The 15866-nt window shown below is 44.2% G+C and overlaps 1 protein-coding gene across 3 annotated transcripts in view; it reads left to right on the top strand.

Moving 5' to 3' along the window:
- LOC126983892 (protein trachealess-like) overlaps positions 1–15866 on the top strand; it is a 124331-nt gene that overhangs the window by 98639 nt on the left and 9826 nt on the right. For all 3 annotated transcript variants that reach the window (XM_050837065.1, XM_050837064.1, XM_050837066.1), the window contains exons 5-6: positions 9897–10066; positions 14015–14183. In XM_050837065.1, coding sequence (XP_050693022.1) covers positions 9897–10066; positions 14015–14183 — 339 coding nt within the window. The remainder of the gene's footprint in view (positions 1–9896; positions 10067–14014; positions 14184–15866) is intronic.

Raw genomic sequence — 15866 nt, 5'->3', positions numbered from 1 at the left:
CTCCCCTCTCTGTCATTAGCTCATCTCTCGTTCCTTCTTTTCTTTCTCTCCCTCCCTGCTTTCCATCCCTTCCATTCTTTTCTGTTGTCTCCCTACTCGTTTTATCCCCCTTTATCCTCTTTGCCATTCCTTCTTTCCTTTCTCCATCTCTGCTTTCCTTCCTCTCTCTCCTATTGTCTCCCACTCGTTATCCTTCCCTTCATCTCCTTCCTTCCTTCTTTGATTCCTTCCTTCTCCTCCTTTCTTTTGTCTCCTTAATCCTCCTCCTCTTTATCTTACCTTTCCTTCCTTTTTAATGCCTTCCTTCTTCTACGTCTTCCTTTCTCCCTTCTTTTAACTGCTTTCCTTTCTTCCTTCCTTTCTGACAGTACGCAACAACAGTTCATGCATCCAGTAAACACTTTTTTTCGAGACAACCAACTGCCTCCATCTCCTCCTCCCCTTCCTGCTCCTTCCCTTTCTCCCCCTTTTTTCAACTCAAAAAAAAAAAAAGTCATAAACAAGGGGTGAGTGAGGGAGGGAGAAAAATGATAATAAACACACCAAGTCGACGCTATGACACATCCACCAACTCGGCCCAGACGCCACGCGATGAGCTGCTGTTATCGCCACGACGCATCTGACAGCCCCGTTCGCTCACATATTCCCCGGTATATACAAATGTGACTCCGCCGCCCCCGAAGACAAATGAACGCAATATGGCCGAGAGCTGAGGGAGGGCGAGGAGGGTCGGAGGGAGGGCGAAGGAGGGTGAGGAGGAGGGAAAAAGCGGACTCGGGAACAGGAAAAAAGAAAAACTGAAGAGCAACGAGAAGGCCAAGGGGGTGGGGGTGAGGGGTAAATGCTCCTTGTGGCTTTTGGGGAGGAAGATGACGAAGGGAATGGAGTTACTGAGGAGGAGGGAGAACTTGGAGTAAGGGAGAAGCGGCGAGACGAAAGGATGGAGCACTGGGGGTTATTTGGAGCGTTTGAGTGGAGAAAGAGGGATGCAGGGGACGGTTAGAGAAAGGAGAGGTAAGAATGAGGGGAAGGAGAGGGAAGTGTGGAGGGAATAGACGGAAGGAAAAGGTATTAAAGGTGTGAATGGGGCGTCTTGATGGCGTTTGGAAGAGGAGGAAGAAATAATAAAAAGAAATACTGAAATGGAGAGATGAAGAAGAATGAAGAATAGAAAAGCAGCGGATTAGGAAAACTGAGGAAAAAGAAAATATGGAAAAGGAGAGACAGACGAAGAGGAAAAAGCAGAGGAAGCAGTATAAGAAGAAAGCCAAGAAGAAGAAGAGAGAAGCAAGGGACAGGGGAGATAAAGGAAAACTTGGGAAAAAGAAAAGACATCAAAGAAGAGAATGACGAGAGAGAAAAAGTAGAAGCAGTAGTATAAGAAGACTAAGAAGAAGAATAGGGAAGCAGCGGTCGGGGGTGGGGGTGGGTGATAAAGGAAACCCGGGGAAGAATGAGAGATGAAAGGGAGTTGTCGCCTTTCCTTTTGTCTCGCATTGTGGTGGGCGAGGACCTTCAATGACCGAGAAATGGAGTTTTGAAAGCGATTCAGATATACCCGAGAGAGAGAGAGAGAGAGAGAGAGAGAGAGAGAGAGAGAGAGAGAGAGAGAGTGTGTGTTAGAGGAAGCAAAAGAAGAGAGAGGGATAAGGGGATAAAGAAGGCTAATAATGAAGGAAGAAGAAATAGGAAGAAGAATAGCAGAAAGGGGAAGGAGCAAGAGAATCAGAGGAAGAAGACAGGATAAAGTAGAGACAGGAAAAAGGAAAAGGAGGGATGAAGTGGGAGTGAAGGTGATAGAGGAGGGAGGGAGGAAAGGAAGGAGGGAGGGAGAGATAAAGAAGGCTGGAGGGAGTGAAGAAAGAGAGGCTGCGAGGAGGGAACATGGCCGTCCCTGAATTATGAATATCTAGAGCGAGGCCAAAGAACGCCAAGAATGTCGTGGCTGCGTTATTAATGTTGTGTGTGTGTGTGTGTGTGTGTGTGTGTGTGTGTGTGTGTGTCGGTATGCGTGCGAATAGAAAGAAAAGTAAATAGATGGACGAATAGATAAATTAAGACAACAAAAGTTTAGTTCATAGACAAAAAGAGATACAAAGAAAAATTATATTGCTTCGTAAATTGATAACTAGACATATGTAGATGAATAAATGAGTCCAAGAGTATATAGGAATGTAAATGAGTGTACAGACAGGTAGATGAATGACGTAATTAGTTGAGTGATCGGCAGGTAGATTTGCAGACGAGTAGATGAGTGTAGGAGTAGATAAGAATGGACGTCAATGAACTGATAGATAAATAAGTAGACATACCCAATCCCTTCATAGCCCGCCGGTTTTAGAGCCTCATAATAAAGTTGTCAGGTAGTTAAGTAGTTAGCATGAGGACGAGGGCGAGTGATGATGTAAAAGTTTCCTCATAATTCCCTTCCTTCCTTCCTTCCTCTTCTTTTTCCTGAGTCCCTTTCTTTATTCTCTCTATCTCCTCATCCCTTCTCTTCTTCTTTCTCCTCTTTGTTTCCCTTCTTCTTGCTCCCCCCCCCCCCTCCCCTTCTCCTCCCCCGCCTCATCTCTCCATCGTTCTCTATTTTCTCCGCCTTTGCTTCAGTACTTCTTTGTTTCTTGATTACTTTATTTTCATATTTTTGTGTATAAATTTTTCAGCTTTCTTTCTCATTATTTCCAGCTTCATATACGTTTTCCTTCTCGCTTCCTCCTCATCATCACCATCATCATCATCATCATCATCCCGTACTTTCTACCTCTCATCCTCTTCCTCCCCCTCCTCATCTCCGCTAACTCCTCTTATACGCCAGTCATTCTACGTCATTTTTGGGTCGAACCCACCACAAATTGCAATAGTAATGAAACATGCATTTTTCAATGTCAAATTTAGTGGAGAATGACATACTAAAAATCAAGGAAAATCGAAGCATTGGAACATTTCCAAATTTTGCAATCATTAAGAGAAGGTTTGAAGAAAAAAAATCTGCATAAAATTTTCAGTGTATATTCTAGAGTCTAGACAAACAACTGTATACATGTTACATTACGACACCGGCATTCACCTTAGCTAAATTAAGATGACCATGACCAAGGATCAAGAGTTGAATGAACTGAGAGTCAAGTCTAATCATGTTGCCAAGACATCTCCATGTACCAGACCACACTGACAAATGTTTATTCATCTTCAGGACCAGCAAGAGCGCATTCTTCTTCTGGATCACTTTCTGGTTCTGGCAAGGTCACATTAGAACAGTGAAGTCCTTTGCATTCACTGCAGGCGGAAGAGCATTCCAGGTTGTACTTGCGACAGCTGCATCGTCGGGTGCTGCAGTCTGTATTGCAGCCACAGTGGATGGCATCTAGCAGGTAATCTGGAGCAGGCTTCATCTCGGTCATAACGGGAACCATTCTCTCGTCACGGATAGCCCATCCCCAACCATTGGCATCCATGCCAACTCCTTGCCACTGCTGAACCTGAACATACACCCGTAGGCAATGTTGCTTTGCAGATGCTGATGTAGGGGGCAGGGTACGAGGCTCAACTCTGACAGTGCTTGTTGAAACCTTCTGGCAGAAGCGCTGAAGCCTTAGTATGTCCAGTGTTTACCCTGGCTGGCCATTGTACAAGCAAACCACGGCATTCTCTCCAGCTGTCATGACATCCTCTTTCGACGCTCCAGGAGTGTTGAACGTTGCCAAAAGCCCAGAGAAATACGCACTGGAGTTCAGCTTCTTCAAAGCTGCTGATTTGCCAATGGAGTACAGTCTTGACGTGGTATCACAACCCAGGAGTCCATGTGCCACAAGGAGCTTGTCACACACATGGCGTCCAAGTGTCTTTTGCACTTGCTCGATATTCCAACATCTTGCTTGCCTCCTTGACGTCAGCTTAGGCTCAGGTCGGAAGAACAGGTTGTGTGATGTGGGCCCTGCACGACTACATAGGAGAACAAGAAGATCGGTGTCATCGCCAACTACCACGGTGTCCTTGGTGTGTTTGCATGCAATGGCTGTCTCCACTATGAGGACATCTGCATCTGCCCTGGCATGAAGAACATCGTTGTGCTGTTGTTGAAGTACATCACTCAGTAGATTGATGAAGCTTTGTTTATTTGTTTGGTTGGCAAGGAAGTCATCTTTCTTCATAGTACATACCATGTCCTTTGTGAAGTTGACAAGGGGACTGCTGTGAGATCGAACGCGCCTGCTGTGCGCTACATCTTTGGTGGAGGGTGCGCTCACATATCCATCAAACACTATGACAGCTTTACCATACCTGTCTCCAACATATCGTATGTAGTGACTGGAGATTCCTTCATAGGTCTCGCCAAAATTCCAAGGAATTCTGTGTAGCAATGCCCCACCATCCAGAACATATTGCACATTCTGTGGCAGCACTGTGTTGCGAACGGCAAGGGGGAGTTGTTTCCAAATGGCCTCGGCTAGCGCTGGCTTGTCGGCCTCAAGCAGGATATCAATGGTCTGAAACAGTGCTGGTGGGTAACTGCATAGTTCGTACTTGAAGACATCAGTGAGGTCATCACAGCGTGATCCTGCCGTGCTCAAACGTTGGAACAACAGTTGTGGATCTATCAGAACAGATTCTTTGCCATTTTTCACTGATGAACGTGTGTCTAAAGTCACAACCTGATTTTTTTTCTTGAACGTGTGATCAAGAACCTTTTTGCCAACCATTCCATCTAAGATCTTCCTGCCCACTGACGCTGCTTGGTCAGCATTGACCGAATCTCCAGCTGTGATGCCAGTGTCAATGCTTTGCAGAGTTGGATCGTTTCCAAAGGGATCCTTTGATGACAGGTAGCCAATGAGTTTGTGCGTGTCATCTGTGTCCCGTGCTTGTCGAGCTGCTCTTTGTTCTTTGTGCTGGTCACTGGTCCCATACGGCACTGATGTGTTGTCTTGCAAGGCCATGTTGACCTCTGCACATATGGGGGTGGACAGCAGCCACGTGATCCTTTGCGACTCGCTCATGCCATGGCCCCTTGTCAGTCCCCCTGTGGTTTTCACACTTCTCCTGAGCACTTGCTCGATCAGAAGATCTGTGGACAAGCCGGCCCAGTACCGATCTGAGCGCCGCACTACGTGATATCCATTCTGGAACTGGTGGTGGACCTCGGGGTGCTGAATAGACAGTTGTGCCAGTCGCTGCAGGTAGACGTAAATATATTTGGTGTAGAGATTGTGGCCTGCAGCTGCCAGGTAGGGCAACATGTCGTGCAAAGCGTGCACGTGCAGACGCCAGTCACCAGTGCGTTCCGACCTCAGGAATGTCCTCAATATGTCAATCATGTCCATGTATTGCAGCCATAGCTGTGCAGTACGTAGATCCTTCATCGATTGTCGGGCAACATTCATGATGTCACGAACAGAGTCCAGAACCGGGGCTGAAAGGATATCTTCAGTAGAACACTCACCCTTCATCAATGAATCATACAGGTCTCGCAGCTCACACAGGTCAATTGGTCCAGTTCCCACACTTTGCGACCCTGACTCGGTATCATGTGGATCTATGGCTGCCTGTGCATCATCTATGCTTTGCATTATCTCGTCTTCACTTGGTTCGTCATCTTCTACAATACCCTGAGGACCATCATTCTTAGCCTGCGAACAAGTAGGCACTAGCGTACCAAGTATCCTTTCTGCGAGGAGAGTGTTCAGTGCTGCATCAACCAAGAGATGCCCACGGATAGCTCGGTCATATGCCTTGCCAGACAGCATGTGCATTACAGTGTTCTCGGCATACACCAGTTCCAGAACAGAGCGCAGTCCAGATCCTGACATGATATTTCCAATACTCCCCAAGAAGCTCATCAACGTGTGGAAGCCCCCCATGCGCAGTACAATCTTACGCAAGTCACTGCCCTCCGATTGACTTTCGATGATGTTTGACATCTTTTGAGAAATGTGAAAGAAATAACAAAAGCACTGTTATAACAAAAAATGTTATGCCATTTCTATTAGCGTATTTTCGTGCATAACTTTCAAAAAGTGGTTGCTCGAAATGAATGTGTTCCAATGCCTCGAATTTCCTTGACTTTTACTATGTTATTACATGGGTCAAAAGAAGCAAAAATGCCAAGTTTCATTACTATTGCAATTTGTGGTGGGTATATCCATAAAATGACTGGCCTATTATCCTCACTCCTCACTTCTTACCTCTCCTCCTTCTCCTCCTCCTCTCACTTCATTTATCTTCCTTCTTCCCTCCTCTTACTCTCAATCTCTCCTCTAACTCCTATTATCCCTTCTTTTCCTCTCTTCTTAACACTTTTCCTTTCTCCTCCTCCTCCCCCTCCTCCTCCTCCTCTTCAAATGTCTCTTCCTCTTACCCTCCGCTATCTTACCATTTAGGCCCTCACTTCCTCCTCCTCCTCCTCCTCTCCCCTTTCCTTTCCCTCTCCCTCTTATGAGTGACCCCACACGAGAGGTCATATTAGGGGTCACTCGCTGTGTCAAGGGTCATTAGGGCCGAGCGGCGGGCGGCGGGAATGATCGTAACTGCCCTAACGAGCGTAATGACAAGGGCGCCGGGTAGTTAGCGGCTGTTGATCCCTCGGCGTGGATTCAAAGGACTGCGGGAAGGATTGAGGACTCTAGTTTTATGGTTTATTACGTTGGTGTGTAGAGGGGGAGGGGGAGGGGGCCTGTAGAGGGGATTGGGTGTGTTTGGGGGGGAAGGAGGGTCAGTCTGTGTGTGTGTGTGTGTGTGTGTGTGTGTGTGTGTGTGAACGCTCTCACCAACCAGCAACTTCTATATTGTTTTTCTTTTCCCCATTTCTGTTTACTTTTTTCTTTTTTTCTTTTTCTTTTCTTTTTCACTGCTTAACCTCAACATCATTCACTAGCCCGTAACTTCTTTGTATCCCATTTCTGTGTAAACTATTATTCTTCTTGATTTCTTTTTATTATGACTACTTAACATCAGGACACCTCTCCTCCCGAAATTGACCCCTCTTTCGGCCACCTCTTGATTCATTTTAGGAGCAGCGAGTAGCGGGCTTTTATTTATTACTGTTTCCTTTTTTGTGTGCCCTTGAGCTGTCTGCTTTGTTGCAAAAAAAAAACATTCACACACACACACACACACACACACACACACACACACACACACACACGGGGTCTCTTGGTGTACACGTTCCTGCATGGTGGCGGACCCGTAGCCTACACGTCGCCAGGCCGAGGCACGTGACCACACACCATCGGGAAAGAGACGTGCAATAACGCCCTCCGCGGGTTGATTACTGGCGGCAAACACGAGGGGGAAAGGAGGATTAGTCTGGCACTGTTATGAGCCGGCGACCCTACCCCCCACTCCCCCCTTCTCTCTCTCTCTCTCTCTCTCTCTCTCTCTCTCTCTCTCTCTCTCTTTCCATTTCCTCACTTTCCCTTTTTCTTTAGTAAGCTCTTCACCCTCTTCCCCTCTTTAATTGCCGTCCTTCTTTCCTCCATTCACTTCTATTTGCCTTCTCATTGCTTTTTTTTTTTTTTTTTTTTTTTCGTTTTTTTTATTACCATTTCTTTGTTTATATAAGGTTTCCCCTCCTTCTGTTTCCACTTCTGTTATTCTTTCCTTTCTTCTCTTCTCGCATTTCCCGGTTAATTAAGTCTTCAGTGTTTTCATTTTCCGCATTTCTCTTCTTTCCTCTCCTTTCTCTTCTTATTCTTTCCTTTTTTCTCTTCTCTCATTTCCCGGTTAATTAAGTCTTCAGTGTTGTTTTTATTTTCCGAATTTCTATCTTATTTCCTCTCCTTTCTCTTCTTATTTTTTCCTTTTTTCCTCTTCTCTCATTTCCCGGTTAATTCAGTCTTCAGTGTTTTTATTTTCCGCATTTCTATCTTTCCTCTTCTTTCTCTTCTTATTTTTCGCCCTTATTTATCTCATTGTTTTCCTCAGATTCCTCCTCCTCCCTCCGTCTTTCTCGCCTCCATTTTTCTCATAAAACTCCTTCGAGATGTTTTATTTTTCATGTTTTTTTCTTCCCTCCTACCACCGCGCTGCCTCCTTTTCCTCCTCCTTCCCTTCCTCTCCTATCCACCTCCCTCCTCTTCCTCCTTCCCTTCCTCTCCTATCCACCTCCTTCCTCCTCCTCCTCCTCCTTTTCTTCTTTTTCACCTCCAAACTTTTCTCTCAGACTTTCTCATCAAAACTCAACCTTGTTTTTACTATTTCCTTGTTTTACGCCTCGCCTTTTCCTCAACTAATTTTTGAAGATTTTTTTTTTTTACTTCAACCTGTTATTTTATATGAGAGAGAGAGAGAGAGAGAGAGAGAGAGAGAGAGAGAGAGAGAGAGAGAGAGAGAGAGAGTTGGTGTTTGGAGAGATGATGGTGATCACTCTGGGGATCAAAATATTGTGAGTGTTGGGAATCATCTGTCGGTGTTAGTCTCTCTCTCTCTCTCTCTCTCTCTCTCTCTCTCTCTCTCTCTCTCTCTCTCTCTCTCTCTCTCTCTCTCTCTCTCTCTCTCTCTCTCTCTCTCTCTCTCTCTCTCTCTCTCTCTCTCTCTCTCTTCTCCTCTCCCCCTCTCTCTCTCTTCTTTCTTTCTCCCTTTTTGCATATTTTATTTCATTGTGTCTGCTTGTATTTCTTTTCCTTCACACCTCCTTCGTTCTCCTCCTCCTCCTCCTCCTCCTCCTTCTCTTTCTCCCCTTGCTCTTTTTCCTCCTCCTCATGCAAATTTTGATATAACCTTGGTCGTATACTTTATGAACCAGTTTTACTAATGTGTGCTTAACAATGTGTGTGTGTGTGTGTGTGTGTGTGTGTGTGTGTGAAAGAGAGAGAGAGAGAGAGAGAGAGAGAGAGAGAGAGAGAGAGAGAGAGAGAGAGAGAGAGAGAGAGAGAGAGAGAGAGAGAATATAACATCTCACAGCATACGCATACACTAAAAAAATAAAAAATAAAAGACATGAAGGTTAGTATTTTCAGACGCTTCCACCTCATGTCAACCATTTCAAAGGCCTAAAAGGAGATTAATCGAGTTTTCATGAGTGTTTTTTCAACTTCATGACACAGAAGAAAGATCAAACTACCACCAGGGTCATAGAAATACCTCTGGAAATGCCCAAAACTCCTACGATAGCAGCGTTGTCAAATTATCGTACTCAAAACATTGCATTTATCAGTTCCAGGGCCCAAAACTTTCTTACCCACACATACAACGAAATTCCAGTTAAAGTTCTCGTTAAAAGCATTACTTATTGGCGTTTGTTTGCGATAGCCGTGACTCAGAAACGGGAAAATACAATGTGCTGAGTGGATGAATACGATAATCTGGTAACCCTGTACGCCTTGTCAAATGTGTGAGCTTGGGGACCGAAAAAGAATATGGCACGCAGCCTCCGATGACTACGAGGGAGCTAGACGCCGTCCCCAAAACACAGGGCGCCGCCACAATGGGTTCACTCAGGCTTCCTCGCTGCCCCTCACGGCTCCTCACCTCCATTCAGGCAGCGTCCTCGCCCGCCCCATAATCCTCATTTATCGCGTTACTTCCACCAGCAGCCCCGCGTCCCGCATGCTGGGGTCCTGTGTCTGCGTGTGTGCGTGCATGTGTATGTCTGGCGTGTGTCTTTTCTATGCGATAAAGGATACAGATGAAGGCTTTAAATGAAGGAAAAGTTTGAAAGTTGCCTATGGTATCCTGAAGATATAAAGGAAAACAAAGGAAAAACACTGATTTACTCTATCTATCTATTCTCGTATTTATCTCTATCTATCTATCTTTTTGTGAATTCCGTGTTGGCGTGATTTAATTATTTGTCTTGATTTCATTATATTCTTTCTTCATTATATTCTTTCTTCATTATTTCAAGGTTCAACGTGTACCTGACCTTCTCTCCCCCCTGACCGTTCCTCTTCCTCCCCCAGGCGCCAACATCAGGCCTCGCACGATGTCCGGGATGACCATGGACATCTTCGAGACCCACCAGGGCACCCACGTCCTTCAGAGCCTCGACGGGTTCGCCTTCACTCTCGCGGCCGACGGAAGATTCCTTTACATCTCCGAAACCGTGTCCATCTACCTCGGTCTGTCGCAGGTAAGAAAAGTAATCGATTTTTTTCAGATTTTCAGCCCCTAAACCCATTTGTATACATTCATATAAAAAGCAAAACTAGTGAGTAATCACGCTTATGTGTCCTAGATGTGACTGTTAAACTTTAAAGCTCGGAAAATGTCTAAATGGATTCGAAATTATATTACGATCCAGCGCTGTAGCCAAGAGATCAACACAGCCACAGTTAATGAGGAAGCTAAATACTTTGTCAGCAGTGTAACAAAATAGGGGGGTCGTTCACTACAGCGTTTCCCTCGGTCTATCTTGGATCATAAAAAAATTGCGCATGGTTCTGCTATAAGGATACCGGAAGACGCAGACAACGTAAAGAGCTGCAAGTGTTTTGGGTGTTTGAAATAGGCATCAGGACACAACTGGAAACCCTCGGCCCTCTCACTTTGATGATCGTGTGAAGGGGTGAGAGAAGGGAGAGGAGTGACTAGTATGATGATGAGTGAAGGAGAAGGGATAAAGGAGAATCTGCAAAGAGAAAACTATAAACCCTGGAGGCATGGAAGAGAAGGTAAACTGGATACGAAAAAAAAATCAGAAGGGCACTAGAAAAAAGTTGAGTGGGGATTAAGTGTGAACTGGGATGATGTAAAGAGGTCACAGGGAGGTGGAAAAGAAAAAAATGAAGCCCAAAAGGAATAGAAAAGAAAGCTGATAAAAAAAACGTGATATAAGCGATGGATGATGATTGATGATAAATGAAAGAAGAACCTGAAGTAGAAAAAAAAAAGGAACCCAAGAGGAATGGAAACGAAAGGAAGCTTGAAAAAGAAGGTTAGAAAGGCACTTGAAAGGGAAAACAGGAAAGGAAACAAAAAATAAAGAAATCATAGGTAAGGAAAACACGAGTAGCTGGAGAGACAAATCAAGGTAAAGAAAAACCTTGATAAAATAAAGGATAGAAGCGTATACTTGAAAACTGAAGCAAGGAAGAGAGCGGGAAAAAGAGATGATACATAAAGAAATAGATTTGGTGGAAACAACAAAACCGAAAAAAGAGTTGTGGAGAGGAATCTATTAAGAACGTGAAAAGAAAAACAAAGAAAAAGAGTTGGAGGGGAAGCTGAAACAAAGGGAGAAAGGGACAAAGGTGGAATAAAAATTTGTATGAACGGAAATGAAGATGAGGGAGACTTACGCGAAAAGGAAAGGAGAACGTGAAGGATAGAATATGAAATGCAAATGACAAAGAGAGGGAGGAGGAGGAAGAAGAGGAAGAATATGAACAAGAGAAAACATACCTTGAAAGCAAAACAGCGTAAGAAAACCGTGATGAAATAGAATTAAAAAGCAAGGAAAGAAAAATAAGGCGGAAGATCTTGGGGAATTTATCATGAAAGGAAGAAAATACAAGGAGCCGAAAGAAGAGGAAGAGAAACATGACTTTAATAAAACGAGAGGAAAATGCGGTCGGGAAAGAAGAAGAGGAGGAGGTGGAGCGTTAGAAAAGGAGGGACAAGAAAACTGAAATTGAAAGGGAGAGAAAAGAAGCATTACTTTGATAAATAGAAAACGAATAAAATGACGGAGATAATAAGAGGAGAGAAAGGAGTAAACTGTGAAAGGAGTTGGAGTAGAAAGGACATAAGTACAGGAGGAGGAGGAAGAGAAGGGGAGAGAAAAACAGGAACCTCCCAGCAACCAAAAATAGATGAAATAACGTGAATATAAAGGAAAATGCCGAAGGAAAAAAACACTAATAAATACGATAATTAGGAGAATGATGAAGATAGCGAGTAAGTGAAGGAGAATGATAAAAAAAAAATAGACGAAACAAATATCGGGAAGAAAAGGGAAATAAAGGAATATATTTTGAGAGCAAAGTTACGGAAACGGAGAGAAAAAAAAAAGCGGAGGAGAAAATGGAGGAGGAAAAATAGAATAAGTGATAGAAGAGCAAAAGACACTTAAAGCATTGATAAGAAAAGCAATACATGTTGAGGGAGAGAAAATAAGGAAGAGGAGGAGAGAGAAGATGAAGAGAAAGAGGAGGAGGAGGAGAAGAAAGAGAAATAGAACGAGGAAATGAAGGAGGAGGAGAAGGAATGGTCCAAGAAATGAAGGAAAAGGAAGTGAAGATCGACAAAGAGGAGGAGGAGGAGAAGAAGAAATAGGACGAGGAAGTGGAGGAGGAGGAGGAGGAGAAAGAGTTACCCAAGAAAGGAAAAGAAGATCGAAAAAGAGCAAGAGAAGGAGTGGGCTCAAAAATAAGGAAGAGAAGATGAAGAAAGAAAATAAAGAGGAAAAGGAGGAGGAGGAGGAGGAGAAGAAATAGGACGAGGAAGTGAAGGAGGAGGAGGAGGAGGAGAAGGAGTGACCCAAGATAGAAAAAGAGGATCGAAAAAAAGCAAGAGAAGTAGGTGGCTCAAAAATAAGGAAGAGGAGAAGATGAAGAAAGAAAATAAAAAGGAAAAGGAGGAGGAGGAGGAGAAGAAATGGGACGAGGAAGTGAAGGAGGAGGAGGAGGAGAAAGAGTTACCCAAGAAAGGAAAAGAAGATCGCAAAAGAGCAAGAGAAGCAGTTGGCTCAAAAATAAGGAAGAGGAGAAGATGAAGAAAGAAAATAAAGAGGAAAAGGAGGAAGAGGAGGAGAGGAAGAAATAGAACGAGGAAGTGGAAGAGGAGGAGGAGGAGAAAGAGTTACCCAAGAAAGGAAAAGAAGATCGCAAAAGAGCAAGAGAAGCAGTTGGCTCAAAAATAAGGAAGAGGAGAAGATGAAGAAAGAAAATAAAGAGGAAAAGGAGGAAGAGGAGGAGAGGAAGAAATAGAACGAGGAAGTGAAGGAGGAAGAGGAGGAGGAGGTGGAGGAGCGGGCCTCTCCACCCCGCCAGTCTTCGCATTGCGGCCGACCTACTTGGGATGCTGGCCACGTCTCTCTCTCCCTCCCTCCCCGGCTCGATACTGCGAGGGGAGGACGACGACGAGGAGGAGGAGGAGGAGGAGGGATTCTCTCCAACACAAGCAGGAGAGAGAGAGAGAGAGAGAGAGAGAGAGAGAGAGAGAGAGAGAGAGAGAGAGAGAGAGAGAGAGAGAGAGAGAGAGAGAGAGAGAGAGAGAGAAAAGAACACACACAGCAGTAGCAGGAGAATATATGTTACCGGAGGAGCCTTTGTACTTTCCACCCCGGCACCTGAAAAGAAAAGGAAACGGAAACGTAGGAGGGAAAAAATGAAGCGAAAGAAATATTCCTTCAGCTCCATAAGAGAGAGAAAGAAAATAATAAAAAAAATAGCCAACACACACGATTGTTTGGGCTTTTTTTCCCAAAGGCGACGAAAGCTCCGAAGAAACAGGTAAGAGGATAAGCAGGGAAGTGGAGGGAAGAGAAAAATAAAGGAGAAGGAAGGGAGCGAGCTTGCAAGGTAAAGAAAAAAACGAGATGAGATTAACGGTAAATTGAGCGCGTTGCGAAGACGAAGACAAAGGGAGAAGGAAAAGAAAATAACAAAATAACCTCTCGAGTCTAGGGGAGAGAAAGAGAGAGAGAGAAATGTCTGACACACACACACACACACACACACACACATACACATACACACATTGTTGTTGTTATCATTATTATTATTATTATTATTATTATTATTATTATTATTATTATTATTATTATTATTATTATTATTATTATTATTATTATTATTATTATTATTATTATTATTATTATTATTGTAGATGTAGCACTGGAATAGTTGCATTAGTATAGTAGTTGTTGTGGAAGAATGTCCCTTTCGGAGTGGTCGATAAATGGGTACCTGGGACACCTGGGGAATGTAAACTGGTGCCCCAGATGTCACACTACCTAGCCCTGTGCATGGTTCATGGGTTATTTCCTGCCACAGGCTGGAGGTGAGCACTGAGGTCATGCTCAGCTTTAGTATATGCCCCCAACTTAGCCCTACCGCTACTCCCTCCCTCCTTGCAGGTGGAGATGACAGGAAGCAGCGTGTTTGACTACATCCACCAGCAGGACCACCAGGAACTGGCGGACCAGCTGGGCCTGACCCTCGCCACAGGCCAGCCACTCCCCTCCCCGTCCTCCCTCGGCTCGGAAGAGGGCGCGACAGGCTCACAGGCAACCATGAACCCTGACGGTAAGCTCCCATGTAAGTACGCTAACCGCAATAACACAACACTCACTCTCGTAGCGGTGGTGGGACTCAGAAAGCGGGAAACAGGTGAGGCGGGCAGGTGTATAATAGAGGTGTGTTAGCCAGTTTGTACGCACCATTCCAATTAGTACTCATTTCAACAACAACAAAAAGTATATAATATACCACTCCGAAAAAATTGAACAGTAATATGAAAATGTGATATCTTCAAAGTAAAGTTTGAGACAGTTTCAATTTTCTTTTCTTTACATTAGCAGAAATTCCAAACAATGCATATCAGAAAATAAATTACCTGGAAAATTTAATGTAACTAAAGAAATACACACTGGCATAATAAAGTTGATAATCGATCTTTAATATGACAGGAACATCTTCATATCCCTGTTCATTTTCCCGAGAAGGGTTTTTTTGTTGTTGATGACATGATTGCTGACTGGAATGACGCGTAGAAAATGGCAGACATACCCGTGATTTTTGCCTTCCGTGTTCGTAGTTACAGTGCACCTGGTCGCTGTTGAATGTATACAGGGTGGTGCGGTGGTCGCCTTGCTCTCCTGTACAAGTAGTGAGCGCCATTCACTCATCCGAATGGAGTGTAAGGAGGCCTCTGCGTCACTCTGTATATTAGTTTTTTTTATAATTTTCAGTCATCAGCTTCCGTGTTTTCCCTCGTCGGGCAGCCCACCATGTGTCCCTTTGGCGTCCACCTTGACTTCTTGATGTGGCAGGTCATGCACGTATGTAGACTGGTGTGGCGTCGAATTCCGTCCCTTTGTCGAGAAGTGCCACAAATTGAACTTGGCATGTGTGGGCTTTGCTATATTGTTCATTTCACTCACTGCACCGTCTTTTAATACCTCAGAATAAGCTTACCTTTAATCTTATGATTGTCCCTCTGTCTCCTCAGAGTTCTCGTTGATCCAAGGTCAGGTTTATGAGATACTCTCCATACAGTAGTAGCTGAGTATGACGTATTGCCACCATCCTGCTTATCGCCCTCTAAGCTTATCATAAGCTATTAAAAGACAGTTTAGGAAATGAAATGGACAAAAAAAGCAAGTCCACGCATGCGCAGTTCAGTTTCGGACACCTTTCGACAAAGGGACGGAGTTCGACGCCACACCGGACTACAGATGGACAATGATTTTACAGAATGGCAACTCTGGAACTGCAAGTGAAGTCACGAAAGACAAAACTAGATGGAAAGATAAAATTAGAGCCTTTGCTGGAGCAGGATAGACTACGTTAGACAAGGGGCTTAGAACATTAGAATAGGCTTTCATCATGCAGTGGACCATTAATGATTGATGTTGGTGAGGGAGTGCTAACCTCTAGTACTTCACCTTGACTAGCCGAAGAAGATAATATTTTTGCCCTACTCTTTATTCAAGTATTGTTATCCCATCTGATTCACTTGTGAGGAGGAGATATGGATCTTTTTTTCATCCAGTCTTGATATGTGGATGAAGGTCATGTTGCGTTCTTAATTATTATAAGAATACGATGTCGTCTCAACTAGCATCAGTCAGAAAAAGGAAAATGGGAGTATCAGGACACCAGGAACTAAATTTCATCATTATCATATTAGCTTTGATTTGTCCGTGGAAGAAACATGTTGTGGGCATATCTTTTAGCGGATTATTCAGCGCTTGGTCAGTCTCCTTT

The sequence above is a fragment of the Eriocheir sinensis genome, chromosome 55 (assembly GCF_024679095.1).
Source record: "Eriocheir sinensis breed Jianghai 21 chromosome 55, ASM2467909v1, whole genome shotgun sequence".
In the NCBI taxonomy this organism is placed as follows: Eukaryota; Metazoa; Arthropoda; class Malacostraca; order Decapoda; family Varunidae; genus Eriocheir; species Eriocheir sinensis.
The sequence above is the reverse complement of the archived record's forward strand: the minus strand, read 5'-3'. Positions and strand labels throughout refer to the sequence as shown.